The sequence below is a fragment of the Salminus brasiliensis genome, chromosome 9, assembly GCF_030463535.1.
Source record: "Salminus brasiliensis chromosome 9, fSalBra1.hap2, whole genome shotgun sequence".
Lineage (NCBI taxonomy): Eukaryota > Metazoa > Chordata > Actinopteri > Characiformes > Bryconidae > Salminus > Salminus brasiliensis.
Genome location: NC_132886.1, coordinates 19,684,079 through 19,700,758, shown reverse-complemented (window position 1 = coordinate 19,700,758; position 16,680 = coordinate 19,684,079). Strand labels below are relative to the sequence as shown.

The 16,680-nt window shown below is 38.9% G+C and overlaps 3 protein-coding genes across 4 annotated transcripts; 1 reads left to right on the top strand and 2 right to left on the bottom strand.

The window, feature by feature from the left end:
- Nucleotides 1–2,688: 2,688 nt before the first annotated feature.
- LOC140561603 (P2Y purinoceptor 3) lies at nt 2,689–3,951 on the bottom strand. Its single transcript, XM_072686829.1, has one exon. The coding sequence runs from the start codon at nt 3,949–3,951 to the stop codon at nt 2,689–2,691; it is 1,263 nt and encodes a 420-aa protein (XP_072542930.1).
- A 2,184-nt stretch (nt 3,952–6,135) lies between these two features.
- LOC140562240 (schwannomin-interacting protein 1) lies at nt 6,136–13,276 on the bottom strand. Of its 2 annotated transcripts, XM_072687730.1 has the most exons (7): nt 12,910–13,276; nt 11,564–11,775; nt 11,240–11,343; nt 11,060–11,147; nt 9,377–9,526; nt 9,115–9,232; nt 6,136–6,833 (listed from the first exon to the last, which is right to left on the bottom strand). In XM_072687730.1, the coding sequence occupies exons 2-7, from the start codon at nt 11,768–11,770 to the stop codon at nt 6,733–6,735; spliced, it is 768 nt and encodes a 255-aa protein (XP_072543831.1). In that variant the 5' UTR covers nt 11,771–11,775; nt 12,910–13,276; the 3' UTR covers nt 6,136–6,732. The 2 variants fall into 2 exon arrangements, with proteins under 2 accessions (XP_072543831.1, XP_072543830.1); XM_072687729.1 differs by lacking the exon at nt 12,910–13,276 and having other exon boundaries at nt 11,564–12,666.
- Nucleotides 13,277–14,219: 943 nt separating this feature from the next.
- rnaseka (ribonuclease, RNase K a) lies at nt 14,220–16,678 on the top strand. Its single transcript, XM_072687731.1, has 3 exons — nt 14,220–14,450; nt 14,941–15,023; nt 15,358–16,678. The coding sequence occupies exons 1-3, from the start codon at nt 14,373–14,375 to the stop codon at nt 15,500–15,502; spliced, it is 306 nt and encodes a 101-aa protein (XP_072543832.1). The 5' UTR covers nt 14,220–14,372; the 3' UTR covers nt 15,503–16,678.
- The last annotated feature ends 2 nt before the right edge of the window (nt 16,679–16,680 follow it).

Sequence of the window (16,680 nt, the reverse complement as noted above, 5' to 3'; positions counted from 1 at the left end):
AATACGGATTTTACCTTTGTAAAAAATCCTTGCATCCACGTCAGTATAATCAAGCCAAACTGTGAAAATAACGAAGGATTTTTTTTTTTTTTTTTAAAGAACAAAAATCTCAAATTTGATGCTACAACACTTCCATTCACTTGGGCTCTGAAGTTTGAAAATGGCGCCAACGCTGCGCCGCAGCAGCTCTACACGGTGATGACACGAGGACAAGAAAAAAATAAATATAAATTTCCTTCAGCAAATTATAATTTTTAAACCACCTCGTATCCTGCATTTTAGCTAATCTTAACGGAACCAGGTATTGGTTTAGCTTAATTGTGCCCCAGGAATTTTTAAATAATTTTTTTGTGAAATTATTTTAACGGTCAGAGACTGTTTTTGTCGCGGTGCAGGTCGGGAGTCTCCGTGCCTGGTTTTGTTTTGAATTTCCAAACTGAAATTCCCGGATGATCCACGTGGCGCCCCCTGCTGCTCGCTGATCGTGTTGCAGCCTCTCCCTGAAGTCAGTCTGTAGGTGCTGTGTTTGCTCTGTCCTGCGGTCAGATTAGTGGGTCGGTTAGTAAAGTACTAAATAGACTTTCATTTACAGCCCTAAAACGCTAAGAGTCGCTCGGAAGTCGTTATCAAAACTTCACATTTTAGTCATTAATATTTAACTACTAATTAAGTTTGGTGTTACTTTTGTGGAAAAATCTCCAACTTTTTAACTTTAGCATTTTAATTTTCACCTATAAGAGAAGATTCTTTTAACTTCAACCTCTGTGCAATAAATGCTAGATGTACAAAGAAATGAATAATCATTGTGTGTCCTGATAGTTTTATTCTTCTACTTAATACTGAGACATTATTTCAACAAAAGTAGGATTACAGTACATTTACTGAAGTATGGATTTACTTTCACTTCCTCTGAATTCTGTTTTCACCTTTCAGATTTGAATACAGCTTAGAGTTGTCTAGTAGAAGTAGTAGCCGAAGTCATGGTGTGTTGAGTTCTGATATATATATATATATATATATATATATATATATATATATATATATATATATATAATTGATATATAGGCTATAAATCATAATAGCCTATAGGCTACCACAAGTCCACTGGCCTTGACTTCCTATAAGATGATTCAGTGACATGGATGGCTGAAAAAGCTTCACAGACACAGTTTGGATGGTTGGTTGGCTGAAAAGGGAATGGACCTATCACTGACATGACAGGTGTAGGTAAAATGCTATACCGTTTTCAGAGAGATGCAGAGAAGAGGCATTTTTGTGCTTATAACACCAGTGCCTCACACATTCTTGCACTAATGTAAAACACAGGCATAGTATAGGATGTTTACACTGAGGAGACTTTCCATTTATACAGCATTTCTGTTGGAGTGAAGCTTAATAATTGACCAAGGTCTAATAACCGCTTCTGAGGTTCCATCATGGATCAGGAGCTTTTAGTTGATTTCGATGAAAAAGGAGGTACATAGAGGGATTATTAATAAACAAAGTTTATTGTAAGTCATGAGCAGTAGTCCAGATGTCTAGCAATCTCTATATGCGTGTGTTAAGTGATCTGCAGGAGTGAAATGAGCCGCATTCAGTTTCATATTGCTACCATGCTATCTAGACACTAAGCTAAAATTTGGCAGATTATTTTTTTATGTGAAAGAGTGCACATTTCACTTGTCCTGAACATTATAAATGCTATAATATACATAATGTGTGTCGTAAAAGCTAAGTTAACCTTTGAAAAAAAAAAGAAGTAATAATTAACGTTATCTAATACATAACCAATTGTGAATCCTCATTCCTTAACTCACTCTCACATGAGGCACACTCACTGGACTTTGACAGAAATATCACTAACCCTAATAGTAATCCTTTTCTCCTACAACATCTTACCAAACCCCCAACTGCAACAAGTGGGAATAAGATACATCTATACATTGATTTTCAACTTTCACATTGAAGACAGAGCAACAGTGGTTTGAATGGGATTCTGAATAGGAGTTTTTCTTCAGTGAAATCAGATGTACAATGCCAGTATCGTTTATGTACAGTTTAATCATTCACCATCAACAACATTGACTTATATGGAACAAAATGCTCAAGTTCATTGTGAGGTATGTCAAAAAACATGTCCTCAAGTCTGATACACTTCATGTCATAGCAGCTTTTTCGTGTTATCATTATACTGAGGTAAAACAGGCAAAGATGACAAAAACAGGTCAAATACAATACATGACTCAATGAATCAATTAAATGGACTGTATGAAAGCGCTGTGCTGAAAATCACTATTAGTTTAATTACTTAGGTTACCCATCGGTCTACCATTGACCCCTAAGGGACAGTATATGGGCCGTATGTTTAGTTTCCTACTGTCATAAATCTGTCAGTTCACGTTTTATAGTAGTTTCTATAATTACTGACTAAATAAATCATTATTATTTATTTTTATTCACATTTTATTTGTATTATCACATTTAAGATTACTAGGTATAGTAAGTCTAGGTTTCAAGGGCTTAATCCACCATCACTCCCCCACATTTCATATTAGTGCATGAGATCTGCTAGTTTCACATTTACACATCCATGACATATGCATGACTGGACACCGGATCGACTCATAGTGCTAAAACATTGAAAACATCTGGCATCTTTGCAGTCTTTTCTTAAAATTCAGTTTTATCTCAAGGTACGTCTCTAAACATGTTTTCTTCCTTGAATTTTTTGCCTTTATGGTTTTCTGCCTCTTCAGCTTCGTCCTCCTCATTCCGTCCTTTATCCAAAATCCTCAGAGGCCAGAGGAGGCCATGTTGGCTGGGTTGTGGCTTGTGGCAGCATGGTCCACTCTTTTCCTTGGTGAGGAAATAGAGCAAAGCATTGAGCCAGGCATTGAAGGAGGCAAGTGGCCGAGTGATTTTGTAACAAATGGAGACCATTTGCATTGTGTGGCAGTGCACCCTGCTGGTCACTTTAAGCACCAAGAATATGGTTCGGGTCACATGAAAGGGGAAGAAGCAAAGAGCAAAGAGGAGTGTGATAGTTATTATGGTCTTGATGGACTTGCGGCGCCTGTTTACATAAGGGGAGTGAGCCCCTAGAACGATTGACATGCCTTCTGCCCCTGAACTGCTTTCACGCGTCGTTCCAGGCCCATTGGCAGGAGGTTGGGAGTGCAGTGTTCGGAATATTGTGATGACCACACGGGAGTAACACCATGCAATGATGCTAAATGGCACAAAGAAACCCAAGAGGTGAAGAGTTATCCCATAAGGAACGTAGTCCGAAAACTCCTTGTCAATGGCATCGTCCCAGCAGTTTTGGAACCCCTCCACACTTGGATGTGTGGTGGTGTTGTCTGCAACTGCCTCTGAAGCACCACCATTCCTCTGACGGGGTAGATATTCTGTCTGCGCAAATCTGAAAATCGGGCAAGTTAGAGCAAAAACAGCAACCCACACTAGAACACACGTGCCCTTGACAGCCCTTTTGGTCTCCAGGGTGATGGTCCTCATGGGGTGACAGATGCCCAGATAGCGATGCACAGAGATGCAGGTGAGGAAAAAGATACTGCAGTACAGATTAAAGTAGAAGAGGAAGCGCACCAAACGACACATGAAGTCTCCAAACACCCAGTTGTCCCGCATGACGTAGCTGGCCACAAGGAATGGCAGGGACAAGCCGTACATGAAGTCAGTGGTGGCCAAGTTGACCATATAGATTAGGGATGCGTTCCAGTGCTTGGTATGTCGAAAGGAGCGATAGAGCACCACAGAATTAAGGGTGATGCTGAAGACAAATGTGAAGGAGTAACAAATGGGGAGGAAGATGTACTTGTATGACTCATCAATATTGCAAGAGGACGCAATGGAAGAGTTTGAGGAGGAAAGGAGGTGGCCATCACCTCCTTGCCCTTCTTCGGACAGGACTGTGGGAACACCTGTCACCATTTCTGGCTGCTTCTGAATCTCTTGTCGAGGAAGTGTGGCTGTCTCATCCTCACATTGAGCATCCCCAAAAACCTCCAGATTTCAATAGAAAACTTTGGGATGTCTCTAAATATCCATTGATCCCAGTCTCCCAGTCTCTCTTTGCCAATCTGGAGGTCAGCCTTGACTTTCTGTAAACATAATAACACAGCGTGTATGAATATGTCTAGTCCAATAACATTGCAATTCCCCCCAAAAAAACAAACATCTCTAACATGCATTTGACCTAAACAGTTATTCTGGAGCATTTCAATAAGTTAATTTATCATGAAATGGAAAAAGGAAATAAAAATGACAAATTTTCGGTGACATTCAAATTGCATGACCCTGAAATAAGTATCCAGAAGTTGACCAGAGTTGCCTTCAAAGTCATTTTTGTCCTTTATTAAAAAAATGCTCATATGCTTACCTGATTCCCTCTTACTTTCTCCTCACCCCTCCCCTTCTTTCACAATTTGTGGTGCTGTTTGCGTTGTCGCATGAGTATATGCTGCTGATTCAGACCCTTTTCACTTCAGTAACTCATCAATCAGTAACCACACTTCCCCTCTGTGTTCCATCGTCCATCCATCTCCCTGTCTTTCTTACCATCACTTGTTACCTCATGTCAGTTCTCGTCCCTTCTTTTAGATGCCAGAAATTGGGGGGGATTTTTCTTTTAAACACTCCGAGAACTTTAAGCTCTACTTCTCTCTGTATGATCCACTGGATGTATTAATACATTCATTGTACATTCACATCTTTAAATGTATCTATATGCCATGCCATGGCTATTATGACCTTCTAGTAGACTGAACATTTAGCTGAGTAGCTGTATGCAAACGGCTGTATGGCACAGCACTTGAGGAACATATAAGACACTGTGTCTATAGAGCAAGTCAGTCAGCCATGTTTAGATAAGTCCATTTGCTCCTTAATGGGTAGTAAAACAATTACAGAACTAAATACAAATTACATACTGCAACCTGTTGCCTGAAAACCTTTTCTCAGAAACTGTAGACCATCAAGACAAAAATAGATTCAAAAACAAGGCAGGGTGTGTGTCTAATAGGGCAATATACCTGCAGTGCATCTGAGTGCACGTAAAAACCTGGATCACTGTGCTTGGTTGTGAGCTGTTATAGATAAACTGGAAAACTTACCAGCTTTAATGAAGATAAGAATGCCTTTTCAATCCATTGAAGAATCTCACAGGGAAAATTGCAGATATCAAAACGTCTCTATTCAACTGTCTGATCATCAGATTAGATGACAATAAAGCTGATGCGTAGGAAAAAAAAAGAAGACCACTGCTTTTCTTAAGCTCACTCCAGGACTTTCCACTGTTGCTCCACTTCACCTCTGCTGTTTGTCCTACCCATTGTGGATCATTCTATCCATCCCTCCCTTCTTCACAGTCTCCCCTCACCTCATAATCGGTCCCTCCCCCTGTCTATCTTCTTTCCTCTATTTGTGCTGAGCTGGCCTTTTGAAGATACAAACTCTGGCCAGTCATGAGAAATACGCACACTTGGACTTTTTGGTTCAAAACATTTAAAGTCCAGGAGCACTAAAAGTTCTAACTCACCTAACGTGAACAAAGTGAGCCTTACACAGCATACACTATATGTCAAAATGTTTGTGGACAACCCTTCTAATTAATGTATTCAGCTACTTTAAGTGGCACCCATTGCTGACACACATAATTTGTCTAGTCCCTGTAGAGAAGTACTGCCAATAGAATAGAACTCTCTGGAGCAGATAAACATGGACCTATTGACACCATGTCAAATGCCAGATGTTGGCTAGAGGGGTATAAAGCCCCCCAGTGTTGAGCTGTGGAGCAGTGGAACTGTGCTTTCTGGAGTGATGGTGCTCCATCCAGTACTTTTGGGATGAGTTGGGGATGAGATGGGCTGGTGACCATCCAGCATCCTGGCCTCACTAGCACTCTTATTGATGAATGAAATCAAATCCTCACAGCATTGCTCCACAATCTAGTAGAAAGCTTCCTCTGGACAGTGGAGACAGTTACTCCAACAAAAAAAAAGAATGAGCAGGACTCCCAATACTTTTGTTTATACACCGAATACATCATATCCTTATACTACGTAATAATAATGAAACAAAAAAACCCACGAAAGACAAAAAGAATTCACTTAAAAGTTGTCTGAGATGTGTACACCAATGACGTTTATTCTTCTAGGTAGCAATCCACATCTTAGGACGTAAGACTTGACTCTCCCACGGTTACAATTTTCATTTGAACCGAACGCAGGTGCAGAACATTACTGCGGCATATGTCAACCCTTCTGGAGTTTATTGCTTTATCTGTTTGCTCCTTAAGTGTCTGGGTGTGACTGTAAACTATTGACTATCAAATCAAATCATACACACAGTAAATCAATGAAATGCAGTAAATGTGATGCGAATGTAACTTAACTGGAATAAAAAGGATCAAAATAATGATTTGTCAAAGACAACTGGATTGTGAAAAGAGATTTGCTTCTTAGGCAGCAATAGCAGCTCATCAATGCCTTAAAACACCCTAAAAAACACCAAAAGCAAAATACGAAAACAACTCAAATGACTGGAAAACTGGAATACAAATCTGTGCACTCTGAAACAGTCTTTTTGGAGTGGTGAAGCTTTTCACAGTACAATTTCATTCCTCCAGGCAGATCTCTCAGATCTGTATGTTCATTTCATGATGTCAGCCTCACTTCTGTTCCTTGAACAAAGTGACCTCTTCTCTCTGTGAAATCACAGCGACCTCATGTCCTGTATCTCCAGTAACATGGCATCCTGCTCAGTTCTCAGCTGGTCCCTTGTCAGAAGACGACCCACCAACTCTGAGCTGAGGTCTATTAAAGCAAAGATGAAAAACATGTTAACGGTACAAGATGGCAACCAAAATCTTTGTGTATCTCTACATTTCTAAGCTGTTCTGTAAATGTGTCTGTACATTGTTCTGATGCACTACTGAGTATACTGAATCTGCACAGATTTGCTTGTTTAATATCCACCTACACACCCTGGCTATTTTCCTGGGTCAAATACAGAGCACCCTAATTTTGTTTTCTGTCCAGCTGGACTTAAATAAACCCTGTAGGTTTTCATTAAGAATGTAGGTGTTTTTTAACGCTGGTACTTTTACTGCGTTGAAGCTAAAATAAGAGGAGTCGCTGAGATTTGCTCAGTCTGGGAAGCGCTAAACGGAACTTTTTACTCATTCTCTTTAGGGAAGTATGGGCGTAGAGTTAACTGCCCTTAAACCCTGCTTGGTCATATCTTTTGTTGATTTGCTAGCGGACATGTACTTTGCATGGTTTCTGTATGTGTTTGGAGGTTTCCCCTTCCCACAAAATGCTATGGCACAAACTCTCCAGATGCTTTCCACCAGAACATAGCGCTATAATCACATCCAAACCTTCCAATTTGTTTAAATAAAATACAGCCCTTTACGCTTTGTGAACATTCCATGATGAACAGACCAATAGAAATACTCAAACACATTTTCACATTACCATTTTACATTACATTATCTTATAGCATACATTAACACTTTACTTGGATGGTCTATTGTATATGTCTCATAGATGTTCATCTGACTGAAACAGGTGTCTCTGTCTAGCTTTTATTTTCTCTGTGTCTTTGTTTTGTCTGGGTTCCCCCTTGTGTTCTTCAGCACATGGCTCTGTGTTGTGTTCTTGTCTCCTCTCGAGCCCCACCTAATTATTAGTGTTCCCACCTGTGTCTCCTTCATAACCCTGCCCTCTCGTTATCCTTCCCAGGTGTTCCTGTTTGTGTCTTGTGCTCTTATACCACTGTGTTTGCACTGGTTGATGCATTTTGGGTTTCTGGTCCTGGTGTTTTACTGGCTTCCTTTTTGAGTTTTGTTTCTTTGGGTTTCTACTACGGATATTTATGTTGTTCTGGATTGTGTGACCTCAGTCTGGGATGATATTAAAGGTTTACTAAAAGGTACCTCACACTTGCATCCTGCCTCAACCCCCAATCATTACACTGATGTTTAGCTAAACGTCTATTAAATGCAACTGAACTCTAAGTTGAATGTAATTGAAGGTCTATTGAATGTAACCCAATACCTAACCTTAATCTTTTAGGTTTAGGGTTAGATTTAAGGTTAAGGTTAGTGTTATGATTGGGTTTTAAGGTTGTTTCAAGGGTAAGGTTGGGTGCAGGGTTATATTCAATACAGTCCTTTACAGTTCAGTTGCACTTAATGCATATTCAGTAGTTTGTTACTCGAATGTCAGGAGAGCATCTATGAGGCATCTACAATGGCCATCCATGTAAAGATTAATTTTTTTAGCACAGTACTTGTCTCTTATAAAAACACTCAATTATAGTTGTTTTGGATATCAGAATAGAGAAGGTAAGCATTAACATACATTGTAGTTTTGTAAACAGGTTATAAATCTAAATTAGTTAATAGCAAGAACAATTAAAACTTATATATAAAAAACATGACTAATATCTGGATGTAAATGAAGTAGATGAATTGTCTAACCCAATCCCTGCTCATGTGAACTCCCCCTATTACAAGAAGAGCAAAGATTCACACCGTCTCCTCCAATACATGTGAAATATACATGCGAAGCCACCACCTCTTTTCCACCTTCTATACAACAGCTAACGGACACCTGTGCTGACCACCGTCACTAACAGTGATGTTGGGAGATCACAAGGGTTTTCTATAAGAAATTTGATATTGGCTTCCACACGTTTCCATACATATTAATACTTTTTCTCTGGGTTGTTTTGTTCTTCTCTTTTGAAGATTATAAGTCTGGTGAAGCTCATCTTGGATCATAAAAGAACAACTGCATAGCATCACTGTATCAGCTAGGAGGTGCTGAAATATGTAGAACACTTAATGTAACATTATTCAAATACATCTGACTGCATTATACTGGCTTTACATTTGTGTGATCAGATGAATGCTATTTTGACCTTTGCTTTGAAATGGACATTACATCCCCTTCTAGATATTTAAAGCTGGAGTGTTGTGACAAATCATGTGATGGCCTGAAATGTTAATCATAAAATGTGAATAAATGTCAGTACAACACAGACATACCAGGGTGCTTTATATCATTTCAGATAAAAACAAACTCTTACTGTGAATGTCTTTACTGAGTGTGGTCTTCAAAGCGTTCAGCTCCTTCAAGCTGAAATTCTGTAAGTCACTGCATTTGTAGTGTGGTCTCTGTTTGACTGCATCACTGGGGGCTATGGTCTAAAACCAAACAGTCATGAATATTAAAGCTTATTCAAAACACGCAGATAACAGGCATAATAGTAACAACAACAACAAAGTCTTGCAGGTGGAGAATCAGAATTAACAGAGAGGGTTTGCAGTCACTGCATGCATTTGACATACCTGTTTTTGTTCCAACCTCAGCTTGTCTCTAAGCATGCTGAGAGCAGCCCTGACCTCTTTCTTGAACCTGCCTGATTTGGTTTTGCTGTGGGTCGCAGAGCTGGAACCCTGCTGGGGCTGCTGCACCTGCCCACTGCTAGTCTTCCCACACTGTTACACCAAGTGCAAAAGAACATATTCTTATTGTCTCTGTCATAGCAAAACCAAGTTTTTTTTTATATGGACCAGCAAAAATAGGAATCAAATAATTCATATTTTTAAATATTCAAGTTATACATTTTTTTTTTATCAATAACAATGTACACTCATTAAGCACTTTATTAGAAAACTATTTATACATATGGTTTAACCTTTACTCACATAACACCTTCAATTCTTGCCATGGATTCAGATTTTGGTCCATGTTGACATGATTGTTTGATTGATTATGTTTTTTCATGCTGTGAATCTCCCATTTTATCCCATTCGTCCGTTTGCTTTTTATAATATGGTGAATTATCATGCTGGAAGTAGCCGTTAGAAGATGGGTAAATTGTGGTCATGAAGGAATGGATATGGTCAGCAATAATACTCAAATAGGCTGTGGTATTCAGGTGAGGATTAATTGGTAGTAACAGGCCCAAAATGTGCCAAAAAAAAAACATCTCACAGGTTTGATTCATGCTGTTCATGCCAAACTCTGACTCTACCATCTATGTACTTCAGCAGAAATCCAGATTCATCCCACCAGGCTATGTTTTTTCAGCCTTCAACTGTTCAGTTTAGGTGGGTCTGTGCCACTGCAGACTCAGCTTTATGTCCTTGGCTGACAGAAATGGAATCCAGTGTTTTCTTCTGCTGTTGTAACCCATCCTCCTCCTTAACGTTTGATGTGTTGTGTATTCAGAGATGTTTTTTCTGCTCACCACAATTGTACTGAATGGTTATCTGAGTAACTGTAACCTTTCTGTTGGACCAAACCAATGTGGCCATTTTCCATTAACCTCTCTCATCAGCAAGGTGTTTCCGTCTGCAGAACTGCTGCTCACCGGATGTTTCTTCTTTATTGCACCATTCTGAGCAAACTCTAGAGACTGTTGTGCTGACAATCCCAGAATTAGCTGTTCTAGAAATACTCAAATCAGTCTGTCTGGCACCAATAATCATGCCACACTCAAAATATGATTCAAATGGTCGATGAGAGCATTACCTTAGGTTGCCGGACCAAATCTGCATGATTTTATGCATTGCCCTTCTGCCACATGATTGCCCAATGACATAATTGCATTAATGAGTGGGTGTGGCTAATAAAGTGCTCAGTCAGTGTACAATATACATAGGATTGTTTCACATCCTTGCAATCAGTTAGCTATCAAGTTACAATTATTTGGTAATTGTTAAAGCAATCTGCTTTACATTATTACAAATTTAGGTAAATGGACCAGTAGAAATAATCCAAAATGAATTGAAATAAAATCTTATTACATTTGTTTCCATTTAAAGCTAGAATTGTTTTTCTTTTTCTATGAAGGTTTCTGAAGATACAAGGGGTTTGTTTAGAGAATAGTGATGTCTTACATTGAACTTAAGAATAATATGGTCATACATTTATTAAAAGGAATGTGCACAATGTACACTTTTAACTAGCAGTTAACGAACTCTCTTTTACAGCACAGCAGACCAGAGAAACATTATTTGATTAACCTCTTTTTTCGCGCCGTCTTCCTCCTCCTCGCCCTCGCTCTCACTGTTGTTAATGAAGCAGAGCTGTAGGTTCATATGACTCTGGAGTCTGCAATAATCAGGTAAAACACATCATACATAAGTACTGCAGTAGAGGAAAAAAACAGAAATGAAAAAGATGAAAATTGATCTATTGTGTACCGTGACGTCAATGCTGTCAGACGGCTGTCCTCGACATCCTCACAGGCGTCCCTGTGTCTAAGATCATGTAACTCTGGCCAAGTCTCTGTCCAGCGAGCTACATCCTTAAGATTACATATAAAACACAGAGATACAGACATGTCTTACATTATATAATATACAATATTTTATAAATATGACCAACATAAAATACAGGACTGTCTATGTGCTAATCTGGGTAAATTTATGAATCTTACTCCTGTTTATAAGAGCCATTTTACGCACTTTCCCATATGTCCCATACATATTTCCCATATATAAGTTAAGTGACTCAACTAATTTCACCTTTTTTCTCTCTCTTTGCTCCTCCTCTTGCCTTTCCAGTTCTGCTATTCGCAAGCTCAGGGCTTCCCAGTGCATGATGGGTAAGTCTAGGTCATCTTCTGGGTAGCCTTCCTGCCACACCAAGGCTGCCCCCTCAGCATCCTCCTCAGTCTCATCACTCTCTTTCTCTTCTCCTCTCTCCCTTTCTCTCTCCTTCTCTCCATCCATTGGCCCTGGAACATTTTGAGACAAGGGTTCAAGACATCTCATTACGAATGTGCTTTAGAGAACACTGACAAACGTGAGGAAACACACTTCTCTGAGGCATAAGTAACCACCGGTACATTTAGCTTAAAGTTTCACTCAAGATGTAAATGATGTGAAAGCTAATATAAGGTAAAACGAAGTCAGAACTTGAACAGTAGGTAAAAAAGGCAGGTCTATCTTCTAAAGTTGGGATACATACCTTTAATCCAGGAGGGAGTCCAACATCGGTGATGTTTTTGCTCTAACACGGTTACACAAGGGTGAGGAGGGAAATAACCTAAAGCTATACTCAAGTACAAGTGTAGTTATGATACTTCTATGAAATAATCCCAAAAGTTACAGCAGCTTTCTGAATAGAGCTTGAGTGGAACTACATGAAGACTACTTAAGTACTGAGTAACTTGTAGAACAGCAGTGGAACATGTAAAGGCATGGCAGTGGTGGCTCAGCGGTTAGAGCGTCGGGCTATTGATGACAGGGTTGTGGGTTTGATACCCGGGCTCTGCAAGCTGCCACTGTTGGGCCCTTAAGCAAGGCCCTTCACCCTCTCTGCTCCCCGGGCGCTGGAGTTGGCTGCTGACTGCTCTGGGTGTGTGTGCTCACTGCCCCTAGTTCACTAGTGTGTGTTTTGTGTGTATTCACTACCACAGATGGGTCAAATGTGGAGGACACATTTCACTGAATATTGTACAGTGAAAGATACTTGCACCTTTACCTTTTTTTTTATCTACTGGTATGATGTTATTATGATGTTTTTGGTTGATTGTGGTCTAAAATAAAATGATAATACTCTCAACACCAAAGGAATAGGATAGGATAAATACTAAGCAACTGAATCTTTCAGAAGAAAAAAAGAGAAAGAAAAGATTTTAAAGTACAATATTTACATATAATACACAGGTGTATATATATATATATATATATATATATATATATATATATATATATATATATATAACGTCTTCACTATTTTCTTTTTCCTCTAACAGTTAAAGCTATACTGGCCCTGCCTAGTTCAGCCACGTAGTCCTGAAGAACTGTCAAGTGGTGTTTTAGCGTCCTGTAAGAAGCTTAATCAATCTTAAAGCCAGGTCTCCTACCTATAAATGTAGTTGGAAGGTTACCGCACAACCTGTGATCTTCGCGCTGTCAAACTGGATGACAAATGCAGCCTATGTTCCCATAGTTTTCCAGAAAGTTTTCCTCCTGCTTTTCGTCCCGTTAGGCGCCCTCCTGGTCTTCCTTCGTTGTTTTCACGCTTTTCTTCACCCACGTTTGGTTTTCCCCCCTTTCCTCCTTTAATGTTAAACAGATGTTTCAGTAGTCCAACGACTGGATGTTCATGTAAAAGAAGGCAATGAACTGTCGCGCTAACTTCTATACCACGAAAACTTGAGGACGGGCTCAAAACTTAAGGAATTTCGCAACGTTTTGTTAGAGGGGAGCGTGAGGGGAGGAGAAAGAGCGAGGAGTCTGAAAGGAGAACCATCAGGTGTCCAATTTCAGCCTTTCACTGCGGTTTGAATCTGTTCTTTCTCCCACATCCCCCACATCTCTGAAAATCCCAAAACTAATCTCCAGATTCAGATTCACTGCCTGTAACTGCAGAAATCCACACATCAGGCCTCACTGAATTCACACTTTTCCAGATCTGATCTCGGGGAAACACTGAGAGGTGAAGCCGGAGAGGAGGCGAGTCTGAACACGTCTGATTAATGAAGAATTCCTCAGGTTCAGTCTGAACCTCAACTCACCCACACAAGACAGAAAACAACACTGTATCCTGCAGCTGACTGCACTGATAGACATTTCACACACTTTCAGCACTTTTAATTAAACGATCCACATCATTATTTTAATTAAGTCTTAAATCCACACACTATATAGGTGCACATAATCTATGTCTTTATGTATTATCTTATGCATAAACTGATTAGCCAGAAAGGTTTAAAACTAGGGAAACTTATATTACTCTTTACAGCATTTCTGCGTTTTCCCCTCACAGGTTTATTTTGTATAGCCAATTTTAGTTTCTTGCCTTTTTATTTTAAAAAGGTTTAATGCTACTACTACTGATAACACTATTATTATTAACAATAATAATAATTATAATAACAATAAAAAAATAATAACTCGTTATAATAAAAATATTTATTAAGTTATAGTTGGTACAGTTAGTTAGCTAGCCTGCTAGTTTAGTTTATTTTTAAAATTCAAGAAAGCCTGATCTTAATCACAGTAAAAAAAAAAAAAAAAAGAAAAAAAGATAATATTCTGGTAAAATAAATAAATATATAAATTAGACGTTTGCTTGAATGTAAACAGTGAAAATCTCACAGCGTTTCGTGAACACTTTGCAGCTCTTGGTTTCAGTGAAGGCAGCCCTGCAGTGTGTTTCCGCTTCCTCTAAGTCAGCTGATCTGAGCGGGTGACTGTTGACTGACTGGGTTTAGTGAGCAACTGGTAAAAGACGCTTCATAGTTATAAATGACGACGATTTAAAGTTTATTTTGACCACACAGACAAAGAGTCTCATCAGTTACAGCCGAACACAGACTAAGAAATGGCCGCTGCTTCGTGTTGTGGACCCAAACTGGCAGCGTGTGGGCTGGTTTTGAGCGTCTGGGCAGTTATTATGCTGGTAAGATTGTGATCCATCTTTTATTCATTTAGCTAATGCACTGAGTTCTGGATAACACTGGATAATACTAAACAGAAGGGTAAACTATGAGCATCTGTTAGCTACAAACAAATCTCCAAGAATAGACTGCATTGTCTAAAGGGTGTGTTCAAAATCAAATAATACAAAACTGAACGACACTGTCCCGAGGAATGCACTTCTAATGGTGGCGATCAGCTTTTGACACAACGTGTAGTTTTGGAGGCGACATCAGTTTTAGATATTTTCGTGGTAGAAATCCAGATGCAAACCACAGAACGTGTTAATTATTTGTGAACACGTGTGTGTAAATGTTTCAGTCAGTTTTATCTCTTTTATCTGTAGCATAACCTGTAACACAAAGGGGGTAAACACAAATAATAAGTGTGTAAAGGTTTCAAAATCCACAGTTGACTGTATCTCTCAGTATTTAGGAGGAATGGAGTCATCATCTCCTCTTCTTTTCCTTTAGGCAATGCTGGGGATTTTTTTCACCACTCATTCAGCTGTGCTGTTTGAGGATGTGCCTATCCCAGAGGAGAGAATGCACAACCTGTAAGTTCCTCTATCATGCTCTTCCTCTTTCACCATGGAAAGAAGTTGCAATAATAAGCAGACTTGAAAAAATGTTCTGAAAGCAACATTCAGTGCATCTTTTGTTACTCATGGTCAACAGATAATAGTAGTTACAAGACACGTTTAGAGTTAAAATGTAGGCCGAAAGGGTTAAAAGGTGAAATGTGCATTTATGCATTACCTGAGTATCATGCCTTCTTATTTAAGCCCATATGTCATTTATTATTTTAACTTGAACTAGTCCTGAACTAGTCCTGAAGTAGAAATGGTCTTTGGGTAATTTAATTACAACCCTTCTCTCTTGTCTTTGCAGGCAAAACCCACTACAGGATGCTTACGATCTTTATAACAAAGTTGGATACAACTGCTTCATTGCTGCAGGAATCTATGTGGTGGTTGGAATCGTGTCTTTCTATAATGTCCAAATGAACAAACGCAATGAATATCTTGTGCGTTAGCACCAACTATTGAATTGACTACAACCTAGGACTTGAAGGAGAAAACTATTGGATTGTCTACAACCTAGGACCTGGAAGGAGAATTCTAGTCTTTTCAAAATTACTGTGTAATATTGTTGTTGGGATGTCGAACAGAGTCATTTGTTTGATGTGAAATGCTGCACTGTAGAAAGAAAACATGTCAACTCGAAGTTCTTTACAGTGGTGGTAATAGGAACCAGGAATAGTGATGATTATGCTGCAAATCTAGCCATTGTATTCACTGTCAAAAACCGCTAGGGAAGCTACGCATCTTCTGAGTTGCATGTTGTAACGTAGATGAGAGTGAAACTGTGGTAAATCTGAAAAATTGTTTTGTTTGTTGATCACATTAAGCTTTGCACACACCTTCCTACATGTGTCTCTCCACCAGGAGTATATTTTTAAAAATTAGATTTTATGCCTCTTATCTCAGATATATTTTAAAATAATGTCTCATGCATTTAGCAGCATGTGCATATTCATTTTGACTGATAACTTTCTGCAAAGTAGCTTTTAAAGGCATCAAACTCTTCAGGTGTCTGGTTCTAATATCACCACCATTATGGACAATTCTGACTCCTTTAGTTCCTCTAGAAATGCACATTTCACATCAAACCCCTCCGAATGACTGTTTACAGCTTGACAGCTTAATTATGCTAAACAAAATGGTAAAAATCAGTGGAAATCCTGATCTTACTGTATTTCCCACTTTGCTTAATTTGTTCGCAGAAATACTTTCTGAAACTATAATCTTTCTGAAGGACATTGCTGTAGGTATTTAAGGTGTAATCACACCCATATTATTCCTCTGTGCCTGTCTCTCTCTCTTTTAAGAAGCCTTCTCAGGACTAGGTCTTTCACAAAATAGAAGAGCCTTATTTGTGATATTGATCTTAATGGAAAGTTGATCGCTGCATTTGGAGTATATAGCAGTGTGCCTGGCTGCTGTTTGTTCTTTTATTTCATTATTATTATTATTATTATTGATTTTGGACCAATTGCCTTAAAACAATCTTAATGTGCAAAAATGACATGTGCCACTGAAAGTCTAGCTGATTACAGTATTGACTTACCTGTAAACTGGATGAAAAATACATCATGTGTTTGTCATTATTATAATTTCATTAGCAATTAAATAAAAATATGTAGAAATGATA

Excerpts from the sequence above, each read along its gene's own strand:
- LOC140562240 (XM_072687729.1), bottom strand. The coding sequence starts at position 11,812 with ATGAGATGTCTTGAACCCTTGTCTCAAAATGTTCCAGGGCCAATGGAT. Across the intron at positions 9,527-11,059 it reads AAGACGGCGCGAAAAAAGAG|TGTGGGAAGACTAGCAGTGG; the intron begins GTTAATCAAATA and ends TTGGTGTAACAG. Across the intron at positions 6,834-9,114 it reads ACTCAGTAAAGACATTCACA|ACCTCAGCTCAGAGTTGGTG; the intron begins GTAAGAGTTTGT and ends TTGCTTTAATAG.
- rnaseka (XM_072687731.1), top strand. The coding sequence starts at position 14,373 with ATGGCCGCTGCTTCGTGTTGTGGACCCAAACTGGCAGCGTGTGGGCTG. Across the intron at positions 14,451-14,940 it reads TCTGGGCAGTTATTATGCTG|GCAATGCTGGGGATTTTTTT; the intron begins GTAAGATTGTGA and ends CTTTTCCTTTAG. Across the intron at positions 15,024-15,357 it reads GAGGAGAGAATGCACAACCT|GCAAAACCCACTACAGGATG; the intron begins GTAAGTTCCTCT and ends TTGTCTTTGCAG.
- LOC140561603 (XM_072686829.1), bottom strand. The coding sequence starts at position 3,951 with ATGGTGACAGGTGTTCCCACAGTCCTGTCCGAAGAAGGGCAAGGAGGT.